At 65.4% G+C, this 16,001-nt stretch overlaps 1 protein-coding gene across 1 annotated transcript; it reads left to right on the top strand.

Annotated features, from left to right (window-relative positions):
• The first annotated feature begins 2,677 nt into the window (after window positions 1–2,677).
• PLPP2 (phospholipid phosphatase 2) lies at window positions 2,678–7,907 on the top strand. Its single transcript, XM_069790676.1, has 6 exons — window positions 2,678–2,852; window positions 5,279–5,430; window positions 5,777–6,054; window positions 6,256–6,313; window positions 6,465–6,641; window positions 6,755–7,907. Exons 1-6 carry the CDS (start codon window positions 2,801–2,803, stop codon window positions 6,890–6,892), a joined length of 855 nt encoding a protein of 284 aa, XP_069646777.1. The 5' UTR covers window positions 2,678–2,800; the 3' UTR covers window positions 6,893–7,907.
• The last annotated feature ends 8,094 nt before the right edge of the window (window positions 7,908–16,001 follow it).

The raw sequence follows: 16,001 nt of genomic DNA on the forward strand, positions 1-16,001 counted from the left end.
ACCCTTTGAAATGCCTTTTTTGGCCCTGCGTGACCGGAGTGACGTTTCCGAGGGTGTACGGTCAGCGGGACCGACACCCCACCCCACCCCCCGAAGGCTCTGCGTCCCCGCAGGCTTCGGGGAGATATTTCCTCTCTGCTTCCAGGGCGCGGGAAGGCGGGCAGCGACCTGGCGGGGCCGCGCGGGCTCTGCCCGCCCCACGGTCCCCACGCGCGGCCCCGGCGAGGTCGGGCGGCGGCGGCGGCTCCGGGCGCGGCCCCGGGCGGGTGCGCGGCCGCTGCAGCCGCGGCGCTTCGACGGCAGAGGGGGCCGCAGCCCCGCGCCGGGGACCCGCCTGCGCCCGGGGGACCCGCTACCCCCCGCCCCGCCCCGCGGGGGTCCCCAGCGCTCGGCGGTGCCGGACCTTCGCCCCCCCCACCCCGCATCGCCAAGGCGCGGCGGGCGGCGGCAGGGCCGGGAGCTCGGCCCGCACGGTCGCTCCCTCTGCGGCTGCAGCGACGCGGGGAGGGGACTGGGCCGCCCCCAGCAGCCCCCGCTCCTCCGGCTCGGGCCCGTCCTCCCTCCCGTGAGCCTCCGTGCGAGGGGACGGCGGCAGAGACGTGGGCAGACCTCCGGCAGCGGGGGGAGAAGGGTCCCGGTCCTCCCACACACACACCCCCTCCCCGAGCGGAGCATCAGCAGACCCGGGGGATGGGGTCCCAGCGCTTACCCTGGGGCTGGGAGGGGCTGGGACCAGCGTCCCGCAGGACTCCACGGAAAATCCAAGTGATGTTGGAGGAAACCTAACCAAAAGGGCCCAAACGCTGCCAGGCCTCCCCACGACCCCCCCGCCTCGGCAGCCAGGGCTGCGTCGCCGGCCCCACACGGCCCTGCGAGGCCCTTTGCGGGCCGGGGCCTGGTGCTGAGCAGGGGGAGGCTGAACCTGTCTGCCCAGCACCACGCAGGCTGAGCAAACAGCGCGGGGCTGAGCTGAGAGCAGGGGCTGCTTCCCATCCCTGTTACATCCCCGAGTGCTGGGCCGAGCTGAGAGCAGCCAGTCCAGCCGGGCTGGGCCGTTCCTGGGTGGCTCCTGCTGCCCTGGCACCATCCGACGGCCACGGCACTGCATGGGGCAAAGTCCTGCCCATGGTGCCCACTCTGCGAGGCTGTGCTGCGCAGGCAGGGGAGCAGCTGCCCTATCTTGCTCCCCTCTGCCCTGCTGCAGCACAGAGATGCATGCCCACAGTGTGGGTCAGCATGACCCTGCCGGGCCGTATCCTGTCCTTGCTGAGCCCCACACTGCCACATCTATGCCCCCATGATGGCCCAGCCTGGATGCCAGCTGTGAGCACGGCTCAGCACGGGCAAGGACTGCTGGGGGCTGTGACGACACTTACCAGCAGTGGGAGAGACTGTATTGAAACCTGTGTCCCCTCCACGACACAATCTGGACATCCCACAGGTGCCGGCGAACCTCCCCTCCTCCAGCATCCCCTCAGCCCTCCTGCCTCAGGGCTTTTACCTGCCCATTACCAAGATTTGGGACCTGCAGGCAGCATGTGTGGGGCAAATCCTGCCCCAGCAGGTGTGCCAGGGCCCTGTGGCACTGATGGGCAGGAGGGAGGTTGTACGAGGGCAGATCAGGTTGGATTGGAGCAGAGAAAAGCCGGCAAGTGGTTCTGCCCCTCTCCTTAAATCCCAGGGCAGCCCGAGAGCGTTTCCAGCTCTGCTGGCTTCCCACAACAGCCTTGACATTCTCCACAGGCCACTCACGCTGCACTTAAATAAACTAGCCCAGTAGCTATCATTTGGGTGGTTTCTGTATTATTTATGTTTCCTTCCGTTCCTGACCAACAGTCAGGCCTGGAGCAGCCAGGCTGCGGCCATCCCCACTCCTGCCAGGGACTCGCTGTGGGGACTCGTGTTCGAACCTTTGCTCCCATCCCCGCTCTGGGTGCCACCGGCTTGGCATGTCCCCAGCTCCAACGGGCAGCACCAGGAGCCTGTCCTGCTCCAACAACGTCTGATGCACAGGAAAATACCGCCCTGTGTTTCAGCGGTTAAATCACAGCTGAAAACAAACATGCGCCTTGTCCTGTGTTTAAATCCTGCTGCTCTGCTCCCCGCTGGCCTCTCCACTGTGTCCGACGGCTCCCGGGGAACCCTCCTTACCCCCAACAACCGGCATCACGACTGAGTCAGCCCCGTATCTGCTCTGCAATAAACAGCCGCTGCACCGCACCGATGCAGCCAGTGCATTTCTGTGGCCGCGTTCCTCCACCCTCGGATTTTTCCTTTGTTCCCCCCCCCCCTTTTTTTTTTTTCCCCAGAAAGAAGCCCGAGGCTGGCGGGACACACGCGGCACCCACACGCGGCCTCGCTCCCTTCCTTCTCCGCCTTCCCCTTGCCGCAGCGATGGGAGGCAGCCGAGCCGGGAGGGGGAGGCCGGCCAGGAGGAGCAGGGGGCCGGGGGGACCGGAGCCGAGGATGCTGGAGCTGGGCCCGGGGAAGCGGCAGGGGACGAGGGGGGTCCGGGCCCGGGCCGCCGCCGGCGTGGCCGCACCGGGACCCGCTGCCCTCCGCCCCCGCCGCGCCCCACACCTGCCCCGGCCCCACAGCCCACAGCCCGCCCCCCGCCCGCTCCCGTCCCGCCCCGCCCCAGCCCCAGCCCGCGGGCGGGGGCACCGGCTGCCGGAGCCGCCCCGCCCCGCCCCGTCCCGTCCCGTCCCGTCCGCCCGGACTTTACCTCCCGGCCGGGCCCGCGCCGTTCCGGGCCATGTGAGCCGCGGGGCCGGGCCGCGGGGCCGCCACCGGCAGCGGGATGGAGCGCAGGAAGGTCTTCGTGGTGCTCGACGTGCTCTGCCTGGCGGTCGGTGAGGGCTCGATACCGGTGCGGCCGCGGCGCCCCCGCCCCGGGCGGCTCCGGAGCGTCCCCGTGCCGTCGTCGTGTTCCCCCCCCCCCCCCCATCCCTCCAGTGGGGCTGTGCCGTGGGCTGGGTCCGGGTCCGGGGTCCGGGTCCGCGGGCGGTACCGGGGGCCCCGGCGCCCCTGCCCGGGCCGGCCCGCTGCCAGTGCTGCGGGGCTGGGCCGGGGGCTTGCCGGGGAGGCACCTGCCCGGCCCCCGTCCCGGGGCTCTGGGCCTCCGCGGGGGGTCGACCGGCCTCGCCGGCGCCGCTTCGCCCTCGGGGCGGCGCGAGCGGAGGCGGCGGGGCCGGGCGGGCACCGGCTCCTGCCCCGGAGCTCCTGGGCCCCGTCGGGGGTCCCGGCTCGCGGGGCTGCCCCGTTGTCCGGGCGCCTTGGACGGGGGGGGGGGGGCATAGCGCCCCGGGGACGTGCCCGGCGGGCGGCCGAGTGGGAGCCGGGGGACCCCGGGGCGGGTCCGGCGGCCTCCCCCGGGGGGCCGGGGGCCGGAGTCGGTCCCGGGCCGGGAGGCTGTTGGCCGGGCCCCGGCACGCTGTTCGGGCGGGAGGGACGTTTCCTTCTGCCGCCGCCCTGGCTGCCTGCCCGCCGGCCGGGCCCTGCGCTCCGCGGGCGGCCGGAGCCGGAGGGGGGCCGGGGGGCTCCGCAGCCCCGGGCAGCTGGGTTCGGGGTGCCCCTTCCCAGTTACATCCCCCCGCCCTGTCCCCCGGTGCAGGCAAACGCCCGTTTCTAAAACTGACGCTGACAAGCACCTAATTAAGACGGACTAAAAATAAAGGCCCAGGTCGTAATTTCAGCCTGAACCTCCCGGGCCGGGCGCTGCTTTCTTGGGCTCTAAGCACCGGTGGGGAGAGGCAGGTTCCTGTTTTTGTTTGGGTTGCTCCGATATGCCGGTGTCTTTTATTTTTAGGGGAGCTTTTTTGGAGGACGAAATTACCCAGAAAGAAAATTGGTGTCTAACTTGAGCTGCAAATTAAGGTTTGAGGCGCACGCAGAGGCGCCTGCAGACACCCCTGCGCCGGGCAGCCGGCCCCCCGAAGCTGGGGCTCGTTCCCAGCGCCCTGGCAGCGTTTTCTGGCCGCTGCTGCCTGCGCTCGGGGGGAGCAGGGGGGCGGCGGGGGGAGGCCGGGGAGCCGCAGGCTGGTATTTTGTTGTCGTTTTCCCCGCTCACTCGGTGGGCGCAAGAGGCGGCGGAGGGACACACACACACCCCCCCCGCGGGTGCGCCCCGGGGGGAGGAGGGTGCGGGCGGGGGACAAAGGTGCGTGTTCCCGGGAGACGGTGGAACGAGGGGAGGCGGAAACCGCCGGGAAAGGCGGAACCGGGAGGGGAGCCCGGGCTTAAGGTGGACTGCGGCCCGGGGGAGGACCGCGCTCTCCGGGGCCTCTCCCCGGGGCAGAGCATCCCGGGGCCGGCGGTGCCCCGTGTCCCGGGGTGGGTGCCTCCAGCGCTCGGCCCTGTCCGGGCTTCTCCTGGGGCTGCCCGGCGCTGCCAGAGGGAGCGTCCCCTGGGCAGGGTCAGAGCGGCCCCAGTGGCAGGAGGTCCCCTTTCAGCGGGGGATTTGGCATGCCTGCTGCACGGGGCAGAGACCCCCCCAAAACCCCTTTTGATCTTGGGGGCGGTCCCGTCCAGGGACGAGCTCCAAGATGCTTGTGGCCAGGGCTGGGGCACGCCGGCTGAAAGAGCCTCCTCGCCTGGACTGATCCAGCCGGTCACAGCATCTCTCCAGAGTCCTGCCAGGAGCCGGGGAAAAGGAAAGGCTGGCAGGAGCAAGGGCTGTGGGAGGGTGAGGGTGGGAAACCCAAGTACACTGGGGTCTGACTGTGCCTGGGGTGGATAACCCACCAGCATCTCCAGCCACTGGCTCTCCTGGAGCTGGTGTGAGGGCTCTGCCAGGACCATCTGGGGCCTGGGGGCCCTTCCCTGCTGTAAAACAGGTTTGCAAGATGCCTGTGCTCGTTAATTCTAATGAGCTCCATCCTCCTAGGCTGAAAGACCCTAGGGAGTGTGAGGAGAGGGCACAAGATTAGCCCTGCTCTCCTGCACCAGGCCCTGCCACTGCTGCGCCTGGGGAGGAGTGGGGCAGCCTTGGGGACTCTGCAGGTGCCTGGTTGCGGCCATCTCATGTGGTATCTGGGTGCTGCAGGCAGCTGTGAGCTCCGATAGCGCCCTATCAGCAGTGCGGCTGGCGTGCTGGCGGGTGCAAGTCCTCCTGTCCTGGGTGCGGGTGGCTTGGGACTGCATCCCCAGAGGGGATCCCTCCCTGGCAGCGGGGAGCAGAGACCTGGGGGTGAGGGATGGGTAGACCGTGTGATGCTGGGTGCCTGTGTGATGCCTGCAGGCGGCTGTCCCCAGTCTTCACCTTCTCTCTGCCTTGCAGCGTCTCTGCCCTTCGTCATCCTGACACTGGTGAACTCCCCGTACAAGCGGGGCTTCTACTGCAACGATGACTCCATCCGCTACCCCTACAAGGCAGATACCATCACCCATGGCCTCATGGCTGGGGTCACCATTACCTGCACTGTTGTCATTGTAAGGAAGTGCTATCCCCTTTCCTCTGGCTCAGGGACATCCTGGCACATTGTATCTGGGAGCTGGGTCCCAGCACAGCCCACCTCCAGACCCCTGGCAGGGCAACAGGATGCTCGGGTCGAGCCCTGCTCTGCTGGGGGTCAGGAGCTCCCTCTGGGGCGGTGAGACCCACGTCCTGGGGGGCTGGTTCCCTGCAGGGAGGGGGAGAGGCCCCAGGAGCTCCCATGGCAGGCAGGCAGGTGCCTGGGGCTCCTTTGCCGCAGACATGAAAGCCAAAGTGTCCCATACCCCTGGTGCTGGGGAGCTGCTCAGTAGCCCCAAGACCCTCACCCCTTGGTCTTTGTAGATCTCGTCAGGGGAGGCGTACCTGGTCTACACGGAGCGCCTCTACTCCAAGTCAGAGTTCAACAACTACCTGGCTGCCCTCTACAAGGTGGTTGGGACCTTTCTGTTTGGGGGGGCCATCAGCCAGTCCCTGACTGACCTGGCCAAATACATGATCGGCCGTCTCCGGCCAAACTTCCTGGCCGTCTGCAATCCTGACTGGTCCAAGGTGAACTGCTCCATCTACGTGCAGCTGGAGAACGTCTGCCAGGGGGAGAGCAAGAACATCACAGAGTCCAGGTGAGCCATGGGGCCACAGGACATGTCCACTCCACTGGCCTGGCGGCACTGGGCTCCTGTGGTCTGGTGGCAGCCCCAGACGGGTAACGGTGCTCTCCTGCTGCAGGGCAGAGCCCACAGAGTGGGTGGGGAGCTTGTGGGGAACCGCATGGGCACTGGGGGCTCCCTCTCATGGCCTGACCCATCCCTTTTGCCCCACAGACTGTCCTTCTATTCTGGGCACTCCTCCTTTGGGATGTACTGCATGATGTTCCTGGCGGTAAGTGCTGTGCTCTGGGCACTCTGTGCTGCAGGATGGCAGCGAGCCTCTGTGGGTCCCGTCCCCCAGTGCGACCGGTGCCCTGAGCCCCCCATCTTCAGGCCAGTTGGTGCCTCCTGCGCTGGGTGATTGTTCCCCCTTCCCTGCCCAGCTCTACGTGCAAGCCCGGCTGGTGGGGAAGTGGGCCCGGCTGCTGCGCCCCACCATCCAGTTCTTCCTCATCACCTTCGCCATCTACGTGGGCTACACCAGGGTGTCTGACTACAAGCACCACTGGAGCGATGTGCTGGCAGGGCTGCTCCAAGGGGCTCTCATTGCCGTCCTCATCGTGAGTGGCCCCTGCCCAACCTGATGCTCTGCCGGTTTACCACTGGCTGCAGCTCAGCCTGCCGGAGGGGTCAGAGGGGTCCTCAAACCCTTCTTCCCATCGGTCTTTTCCAGGTCCGCTATGTCTCTGACTTCTTCAAGCACCGTCCCCCGCGGCAGTGCGACGACAAAGACCCGGAGCGCAAGCCCAGCCTGCCGCTCACCATGAGCGACCCCGATCGCAATCACTACAGCTACCGGGGTGCCCCGTGAGCTGTGTGCGGGCCACGCGCGCCGGACTGCACACCTGCCCCTCGCTGTGCTCCACACCGCTCCTGGCGCGAGGGACGGGGACACTGGCTCTGTATTAACCATTGGCTCCACGGCTCCAGTGCCTCTCACTGCTGCAGGTACCTGCAGGATGGCCCTGTCCATGCCTGCTCCCGCAGTGCCACGGCTCCCAGCTCCCCATGCCTGCGGTGCCTCTGTGCTTGCCCGTGCCTGGCGATCCCAGCGCCCTGCCCGTGGGAAGGGGAGGTCCTCGATCCCCTGTGCGTCTGAGTCACGCTCCAAGGCTGCCGTCCCAGCCCTCCGTGTGAAGGGAGGGAGGGAAGGGTGGCACGTGGGAGTGGATTTATCGGGCTGGCAAACCACACCAAGCCAAGAGCAAACTCGTCAGGAAGTCTGAGGTTGCCTGTGCTGAGTGTGTGTGTTATCCCTGTCAAATTATCCAGCCTTATGAGTACAAATCTTCACAAGCACAGGGGGAGGAGGACAGCTGCTGGGCTAACAATACTTTTTTGGAAAGGGTCAAAGCAATCCAGAGCTCTTCTCTGTTCCCTGATTACCTTTAAAAGCAGTCCTGGCCACCAGCGGCTGGTGTGAGCAAAGGGTACATGAGCAGGCTTTTCTCCAGTGGTGCCTGATGCTGCAGTGCTGGAAGTGAGGGCTTCTTGCACCCTGCCTGCTTCGCACCTGGCTTGGGGTGAGGGGGATGCTTGAGCCTTTGTCTCTCCTGCAGCTTCAGCTGATGCTTTAGGGGGTGTGGGGGGGTAGGGGGGAGGGGAGAAGCTTTCTGTGGTAAAGGAAAATAAAGGGGAGGTGGAGCTAGACACAGGACTCTGAATGCCCTGGGATGGTGGGGAGTGGGCCATGGAGCAGTCCCATCACCGACACACAGCTGCCTCCGGCACTGGAGCGCTGTGGGCCTCTTTTTAAACTACATGCATTTTCATTATGATGTGTTTTTATAAAAATGTGTTTTTTAAATTAGATCATCGTTAAAGAATGTGTCAGGCCTGTTCTCTTACTCCATGGATGCTCCTGGCCTTGGAGTGCATGGGCTTAAGTGTTTAGGGTTTCCTTTTCCAAGGGAAAGAGGTCTGAAGCCCCTCACTAGCAGGGAGGTTTGCTTGTTGGCAGGGCTGCTGAGCCCCTCTCCCAATTGTGCTGGGAAAGCTGGTCTCGAACAGGGCTGATGGGACAGTGAAGGGCCGATGGGAGCAGCCCCCTCCCATGGGAAGGAGCCCCAGCAAAGATGGGGCTGGCCAGGCGCTCCTCGCCCACACTGCCTGGGAAGTACTGCCTTGGAGAGGCGAGAAGAGCTGTGGCCAGCGCAGGGTCCCAGCTGGGTCCTGTCCTGGCGCTGCCTTCGCCCTGACCCCGGGAGCCTCCCGAGCTCCCCGGCACCACGGCTGGCCTCTGTGAGGGGGAAGGGAAGGCGGGGAGAAGCTCTTGGAAAAAGTGACGTTTTGCGCCTGCAGCTCCCCTGCCTGCTCCGGCAGCCAGAGCTGAGGGAAGGCAAGGCGGTGAGGGAGCCCTGGCACAGCCACCCTGCATCCCTCCTGCGGGAAAGGCTGCAGCAGGGACATGCAGTGGCCCCAGGCTGGGGAGCTGGCAAGGGGCACAGGGCCTTCTGCCCTGCTGGGGAGTGATGGGGGGGCACTGGGAGGCAGCACCCTGGCAGGGCCAGGCTGGACCAGGCTCAAGGGTCAGCCAGGGCTGTGTCTGCTCCTTCATGTCACCCACGGTGTCAGCAACAGCCCTGCCCAGTTCTGGGGTCTGGGTCAAGATGGGGGTATCCCAGTTCTGCCTGCAGTGCTCAGGGCCACTTGGGTCCTGCCCGCAGCTTGCCAGAGGTGGGCAGAGCTGCTGACGTGGTACAGGGAACCCTGGCTGGACCCCCAGAGTCCTGGGTGCTGTAAGCTCCCTCTACCCAGGCACATCCTGGACTCTGCAGGGTACCAAGACCTGGGGGACAGGGCCCAGGAGCACCTGGGGTCACCCCAGTGCTGGCATCAGCTCTGCCTCCAGAGCCTCTTGCTCACACTCGGTCAGTGCAGCCTGATCTGTCCTGGCCGGGAACAGCAGGCCCCGCATGCCCCAGGCTTGCGTGGTGTTGATGTGCTTACGCAGTGTGGGTTACTCCAGTCTAGACAAGCCCTGACCAAAAATACCTTCCCTGTGCGGAGGGAACTCCCTTGCCACATGCTGCTTTTCTGTTTTCCTTTGAGAGCTTTCCTCCCACAAGCCCTTCCCTGGTCCCCCAGCAGGGTCCTTCCCCGTGTCCCAGCCTTCCAGGCTGGTTGTTTAAGATCTGATAGCATAAAACAAAGCTGGCGGGAAGTGCCAGGGCAAGGTGCCTCTGCCGCAGGGTTTGCAAACAAAGGTCTGTAAAGGAGCAGCAGCTTCTGGAGTTAGGGGCAGCAAGGCACAGCCCAGGTTTGGGAGCTTGTCTGCTTGGTTTTCCTCTGCCCAGGCTGTGGTGCCCAGCAGCTGCCCCAGTTCCTGGCATTGCCTCGACAGCTCCTTTGTGCAGCCAGGAACGTGCCTGCTCCCTTCCCTTGAGATCTGATTTCGCCCCTTGGATGCATCTCTGGAAAAACCAGCTGGGCCACAATGCTCTAGTGTGTGGCTCCAAAGGGCAGGGCAGCCTGGTGCGCGGCGGGGAGCTCGGCTGCTCCTTCCCCAGGCGGACGATGTTGCCTGCTCACAGCTGTGCCCTTGTGCGGGAAAGGGGCTGAGACCTGACCCAATTTATGTCATGCAAAGCCATGAGTCACCTGCAGTTGGAGGGAGCTCCTGCACCGTGTCTGGACACAGCGAGAGGCTGTGAGCTGCAGCCAGCCCCTGCCCCGTGTGTGCTCCCCAGCCCCTCTCTGGAAGGACAGGGGATGCTGGCAGGGAGCTGCCTGTATGCCAGATCCTCGGCCCTGTGGATGCCAGCAGGGCACTGGGGAAGGTGAAGCAGGTCCAGTTTCTGTTGCAAAGTTTGCAATCCCTCCCGCCGTCACTCGCCCTGGTCATGGCTGAATGCCGTGGCCTGCTGCCAGCACTGCTCCAGCTCTGGGCCAGACCCCCACTGCCTGTGAGGGGGCTGCCTCGAGTCCCCTGATCTGAGCAGTGAGAGGGTCTGGGCCAGGCTCGCTGTGCTGCTGGCATAGTGGGGCTGGTACTGCTCTTGGGAGCTGAGGCTGGGGAGCAGGGTCTAGTGGTGGGGTAAAGTGCCCCCCACCAGCTTGTGTGCACCTCGCTTTCCCCATTCGAGGCTTGAGGTTGTACCAAGCCCCATGGGTCAGAGCTGGCAAGAGGTCTGTGCATCCTGCTTGGTGGATCCCAGGCAGCTCCTTTCGCATTCAGGGTGAGTTGTGGCCCTGGGCATTGTGCCGGCTTGTGGCTGGGGTGTCCAAACCCCTTTGCAGTGGTGACTCAGGAGTTAGGGATCCAGTCCTGGTTGTGCTGTGGCAGATTCAGCGACAAGCTGAAGCCAAGCAGCGTTGGCCCGCAAGGCATGGCTGGGACCTGCTCTCTGAGAGCCGTCCTGTTCCCCAGCGTCAGCAGCTCCACGCACCAAGCGCTCAGCCAAGACGCCTCTTTTCCAAAATAAGCTGCTTCTGGCAGCACTCAGCCAGGCTCTGGCTTCCAGCCCCGCTCCGGAGGGGGCCCTAGGCTGCCTCCCCCAACCTGTGCCTCCTGGCTGCCTCCTGCCTTGCCACGCAGCATCCTCCCTCTCCTCTCCCTGGCACCTGGGACTCCTCCTGCCGATTCAGCGGGCTTCGTCTGGGTTCGTTTGCCCTGGCCCCATCCCCAGGTTGCCTCCTGCTCTTGGCTTCTTTCCCCAGCTGATTGGGGCAAGAGGCAGGCCAAGGGGCTGAGCTTCCCGGTGCCCGCAGCACGCTTCCAGGAGCGGGCAGAGGCCTTGCCAGGAAGGATGTTACTCATCCCCTAAACATCCCCTTCCCTGGCCAGCGGCCACGGGGGGAGGCTGCCACCAGATGAGGCTGCGGCTGGGGGGGCGAGGTGGCCCCTGCTCAGGCACCGTGCTGGGGGGGGGCGATGCCTGCGGGCGCAGCAGGTCGCACCTTCGGGGGGGACGTCGGTGTGCAGCCCCCCCCGCCCGAGCGCAGCCCCTGGGAAGCGGCACGGGGGGGGCTGCCACGCCGCGTGGGCCTCTTCTCCTCCGCGTGGCGAGGGCAAAGCCGGGGCGTCCGGGCCAGGACCCCCAGGCCGCGGCCTCGGGAGGTGGCGGTGCTGCCTAGCATGGCCCTCGGGGGGCTGCGGGGGGGCCCAGAGCGGTTGCGAGCGAGGGGCGGGTGCCCGGCCCGGGCTCCCCGGGCGGCCCCTGCCCCTGGCACCAGCCCTTGCGTTCCCCCGGGAGCCCCGGCCGGCCGGGAGCGGGCACCGTCCCGCCCCGCCGCCGGGCAGCCGGCGCACCGTCCCGCCCCACGCCCCTGTCCCGGGCCCGGGCTGCCGGACGCGGCTCCGCGGAGCGGGCGCCGGCTGGGAACGGCGGGGTGCGGCGGCCGCGGCCGTGCTCGGCGCCGGGGCGCGGCGGCCGGCGGCAGAGGGCAGCAAGAGCCCGGCGGAGCCGCTGGAGCGGGGCCGGGACGCGCGGGGCCGCCCCGGCAGCCCCGGCCCTTCGGCAGCCCCGGCCCTTCCGCGGCCCCGGCCGCCGCTGAGCCCCGGAGCCGCCGGTGCCCGCGGAGCCCGCTCCTCTCTCGGGCTCTCCGCTAGCGCGGCCCCGGCGCGGGGCTGGGGAGGCCCGGGGGTGTCGGCCCCCCGGGGGGCGCGGCCGGGGGAGCCCCCGGCAGCACCGCAGGGCCGCCGCCCCCGCCCCGGTGTCCCCCCGCGGGCTGCCCGGCCCGGGCCTGCCGGCACCCTGCGCGGAGGCCAGGTGCTCCCTCCAGCCTCGAATCCTCCTCCTCCTTTTCCTTCTCCTCCTTCTCCTCCTTCTCCTCCTTCTCCTTCCCCTGCTCCTTCTTCTCCTCCTTCCCCTTCCCCTCCTTCCCCTTCTCCTCTGATCCTGTCAGTGCCACCTCCCCCCACAGCCTTTAAATCGACAATTCCTATGAAATGTGCCCGGTGCCACAAAGACTCCTTTGATCTCACTGAGTAAGGGAAGGAGGGGGCTAGAGAAGAAATTAAATAGCAAAAGAAAGAGGAAACAGGAGGGGAAACTCCTCCCATGGGAAGCTGGTAAATGATCCCTCTTTCTCACTAGAGCAGCCAGGCAAGAGCCTGTCCCAAGCCGGTGCCCTGTCCTGCTGGAGCATGCAGGGTCACCCCGCTCTTGGCCCTGGCACAGGGGTTGGAGCTGGCTGGGGATGCCCCTCGGCAGAGAAAGCGGCTGGGGCAGCAGGCACTGCCGGGAGCCCTCCCCACCACATAACCCCGGCCCCGCGAGAGCCGCTCTGGCATGGAGGAGCTGGCAGCCAAGCCTGAAGAAGCAGCCAGAGGGTACGAGCAGCAGTTTGTTTTCCACTGCTTGCCAGGAGCCGTGTGGAGATGCGGCGTTGCCAGGGACGTGCTCTGTGGAAGCGCAGGGCTGCCGATTGCCAGCCCTGCCGTGGGATGGCTGGCCTTTCCCCACCCGCCCTGGCTCTTGCTCAGGGGAAGGCCTGAGCTGTGTGACAGGGGATGAGGTGGGTATTCCTGGGGTCCTTTCCTTTCCCGCTCCTACCATGACGTTCCCACCAAACCGGAGCTGCACTGTGAGGCCACCGGAGGCTGCAGGTCCCTCTCTCTTATGGCAGGGATCACCCTGCTGCCAGCATGTCTCTGCCTCTCGGAGCTGCTGTGTGAGAGCTGGCTGCTGGACAAGAGCTGACCCACACACGGCACGAGCAGGTCTGGCCCTGCCCTGACTGCTCTGCCTCTGCCCGGGATGAAGAGCATGGGCAGCCAGCAGTGATGGATAGTGCTGTCAGAACCCCTGCACCCGCGCCCAGGCCAGACTAGAGGGGCTGCCGCTGCCCAGCTGGGAGCGAGTGAGCGAGGAGAAGAGACACTGCAGCGGCAGGGCAGGGGGATCTGCTGGCATCTTCATTGCCTCCTTCATCAGTGCTGCAATGGCATTAGCCCAACTCTGCCACCATCATGCCCTTGCCTTGGGGAATGGTGCAGCCAGGGGGGACCCCAGTTCCCCCTGTGACAGCCCAGTGCCGCCTCGAGCACATCATCCCCCCAGCATGCAGGGGCACAAGCCTGTCCCCAGTCCCACAGCCTGGCACACCTGAGGGGTCCCTGAGCATGGCACAGCATGTGGGGTCTGCTGTAGCCAGGGGAGAGGGACTCAAGAGGGCTGAAAGAAGGGGCTGCCTGAGAATGAGGGCACCAGGGTCCTGCAGGGAGGCTGCTCGTTGGGGTCTCTCTTCTCTTCTGCTCCTTTGGCCTCTCTCAGCCAGCCAGCCCCTTGCGCCCACCTCAGCCCCCTCAGCCCCGTGGGGTGAAGCTGGGAAGTGGCAGGGCAGAGGGGACGGGGTTCCCAGGCTGAGGAGGGGACTTGGGGCAGAGATGGTGTGTCGGTCCATCTCTCAACTACTTTTTTTTTGTTATTTTAACATTTTTCCCTTTTACACTCTTGCTGCCTTAACATGACCTTGGCCAAATTATTTCCCCTCCCTTTGAGATTTATGGCCCTTTTCCAGAAATGATCTGTTCTGTCTACGAAAATAGACATGGTGCTGTTATTACATTTTAAAATATAATAAGGGCTGGGAGACCGCTCTTCTGCCGCTCTCCCTCCCCAGCCCCAGCCCCCCCTCCCCCATCCACAGAGCACAAACCCCACAGGTCGCTCGTGTGGGGCCAAGAGTGGGTGCAGCAAGGGGGGGGGCATCCCCAGCCCTTTCCAGCTCCAGAGAAAGGGGGGGAGGTCTCCCTTCCTGGCTCCCCTTGGCAGAGCTGGGTAGTGGGAGATCTCCCATCTGAGACCACAGCTGCTCTCAGAAAATGCTGGGACTGCTGGAGGACAGATGGGGCAAAACGGGCTGGGCTTCCCGGGGGGGACTGGGGGTGGTCCCCGGCTCTGTAAAGCCAGTAGGACCTGGCTCATGGCTGGAAAACCCTGCTCACAGCCTGAGAGACAGCATAGCCCATCGCTCTGGGACTCCTGAGCCCTCTGGGCACATGCAGGGTGGCCTTTGTGCAGTCATGGTCTCTTTCAGTGGTTTTGTTGAGGTTATTGTTATTGTTCTACCAGGGCCTGGAGGCGAGTTGTCGTCCCTGAGGATGGCTCTGGTTCCCCCGCTGTGTACCCTGCCAGCAGTGCATTAGGAACCTGTGTGAGCAGCCACGAGCTCTGGTGCGATGGTGATGGAGAGCAGAGGCAAAGGCAAGTTCAAACCCACCTCCCCAGCCCCATCTCAGCCAGAGGGGGGGGGTCTGGGATCACAGGGGTGTCCCAGAGATGCAAAATAAACCAAACATGAAAATCAGATTAAACTTGAACATTTTGGTTGTTGCTTCTCCTCCCCATCGCCCTGTTTGTTTCCTGACTTGTGCATGTATGTGTGTGTGTGTGTGGCTGTGTCTCTCTGTATACATTTTGGGATAATTTGCTTTCTGTTGGATTTTTCCCCTCCTGTTGCAAATGCAGAGCCTTGTGCTGTCCCTGCTCTAGGCAATCTGCAGACATGAGCCTTTAAACGTGGTCGCCCTTGGGCGCAGGAAGGCTGTGCAGATGCCACACTCAGGTAATTTAAGGGGTGCATTCAACAGCAAATTTTAACTCTGCAGGATGTCCAGGGCTGATGTCTCTCTGGAAAAACACCATCTGGGCAAAGGAAAAGGGGCTGGGGAAGTGTCTGGGTTTGCTTTGCTTTCTGCTCAGAGGAGTCACTTTGATCATCCTGGAAAGCCTGTGGCTGCGTGCTCTGGTGTCAGGATGGGTCTGTCCCACGGGCCGATGGCATTGCTGCCTTCCCGAAGGGCGACAGGGCCGAGGACGGAGCTCTGGTGGGGAGGAAAGGGGCTGGGCCTGTTGGTGGATTAAGGTTAAACAGGAGGAGAGGCCGACCCCTCACAGCTGCTGCTCTTCAAATGTTTTATTTCCTGCTCTGTGTAAGCCCGGATTGACCTGCAGGCAGCAGAAAATGTCGAACAACAAACGGTGTCACTGAAAGGAGAAAACCACCAGAAAACCCACGAGAAAAACCCAGTGGGTTGTACGGGCCCCAGCCCGCTGGCTGGAAACACGGGGGGCTCTGGGGAGGAGGGTGGGCAGCACTGGGCAGGGGGCACTGGGGCTGGTGTAGGGCGAGTGGGCTGGCAACGTGGGGGTCCCTTTCCCCAGCTCAAGTATCTGCCCGTGCTCGAGTTTTCCCAAGGGTGACGGGCCTCCTGGACCAGCGTCCCGCGGGGCTGCCGGGGCTGGCGATGGTGGGGAGCGGGGGCCGGGGCGGGTGCTGGCAGACCCTCCTCTGGGCCAGGCGGACGCCGGCCCTTTGCTGGCGGGCGGAGGGGGGATGCGTGGGGGTCCCTGAGGGGGAGCAGGGGTCCCGGGGCCGGGGGAGAGGGCCGAACCCAGGAGCCCTTCCCGGGCCAGCGCCCTGAGCTCTCGGGGGAGAGGGATGCTGCCGCTCCCCGCCATCACATGCCGCAGGGAATTCTCGGTGAGCGAGACTAGCAGCCCCGGGGGAGGATTCCTGGTTTCGTGTCTTGTCTTTTCTTGATTTTAAAAAAAAAAAAAAAAAGAGTGGGGGGCGGGCAACGACTTCTTGTGTTTAGTGTGTATTAGAAAAAAAACCCCAAAACCAGAGCGCTGCCTGAGCGGGAAGGGGCGGTGGCGGGGCGGGGGGCGCAGGGCCTTGGCTGCAAACCCCGCCGCTCCGTTCTGCGGGTGAAGCTGCGGTGCTGGGGGGGGGCAGGTCCCCGTCGCGGGGTTGGGAAGGGGCCGTGCCCTGCCGGCCGGGGGTCCCGCGCACCGGCAGCGGGGCCGGGCTCGCCGGGGACGGCCTGGGGGCAGCCCCCGCCGTGGCCGCCCTCTCGGTGCCCCCCCCCTCGTGCCCGCCTGGCGCCGCACGGGTTAATCGCCGCTCCCCCGCCCGCGCCGCCCCTTCTTTGGCTGCTCGGCCTTCCCCGGATTGACACCTTCCGCGGCGGC

This window comes from Haliaeetus albicilla, chromosome 8, assembly GCF_947461875.1.
Source record: "Haliaeetus albicilla chromosome 8, bHalAlb1.1, whole genome shotgun sequence".
Classification (NCBI taxonomy): domain Eukaryota; kingdom Metazoa; phylum Chordata; class Aves; order Accipitriformes; family Accipitridae; genus Haliaeetus; species Haliaeetus albicilla.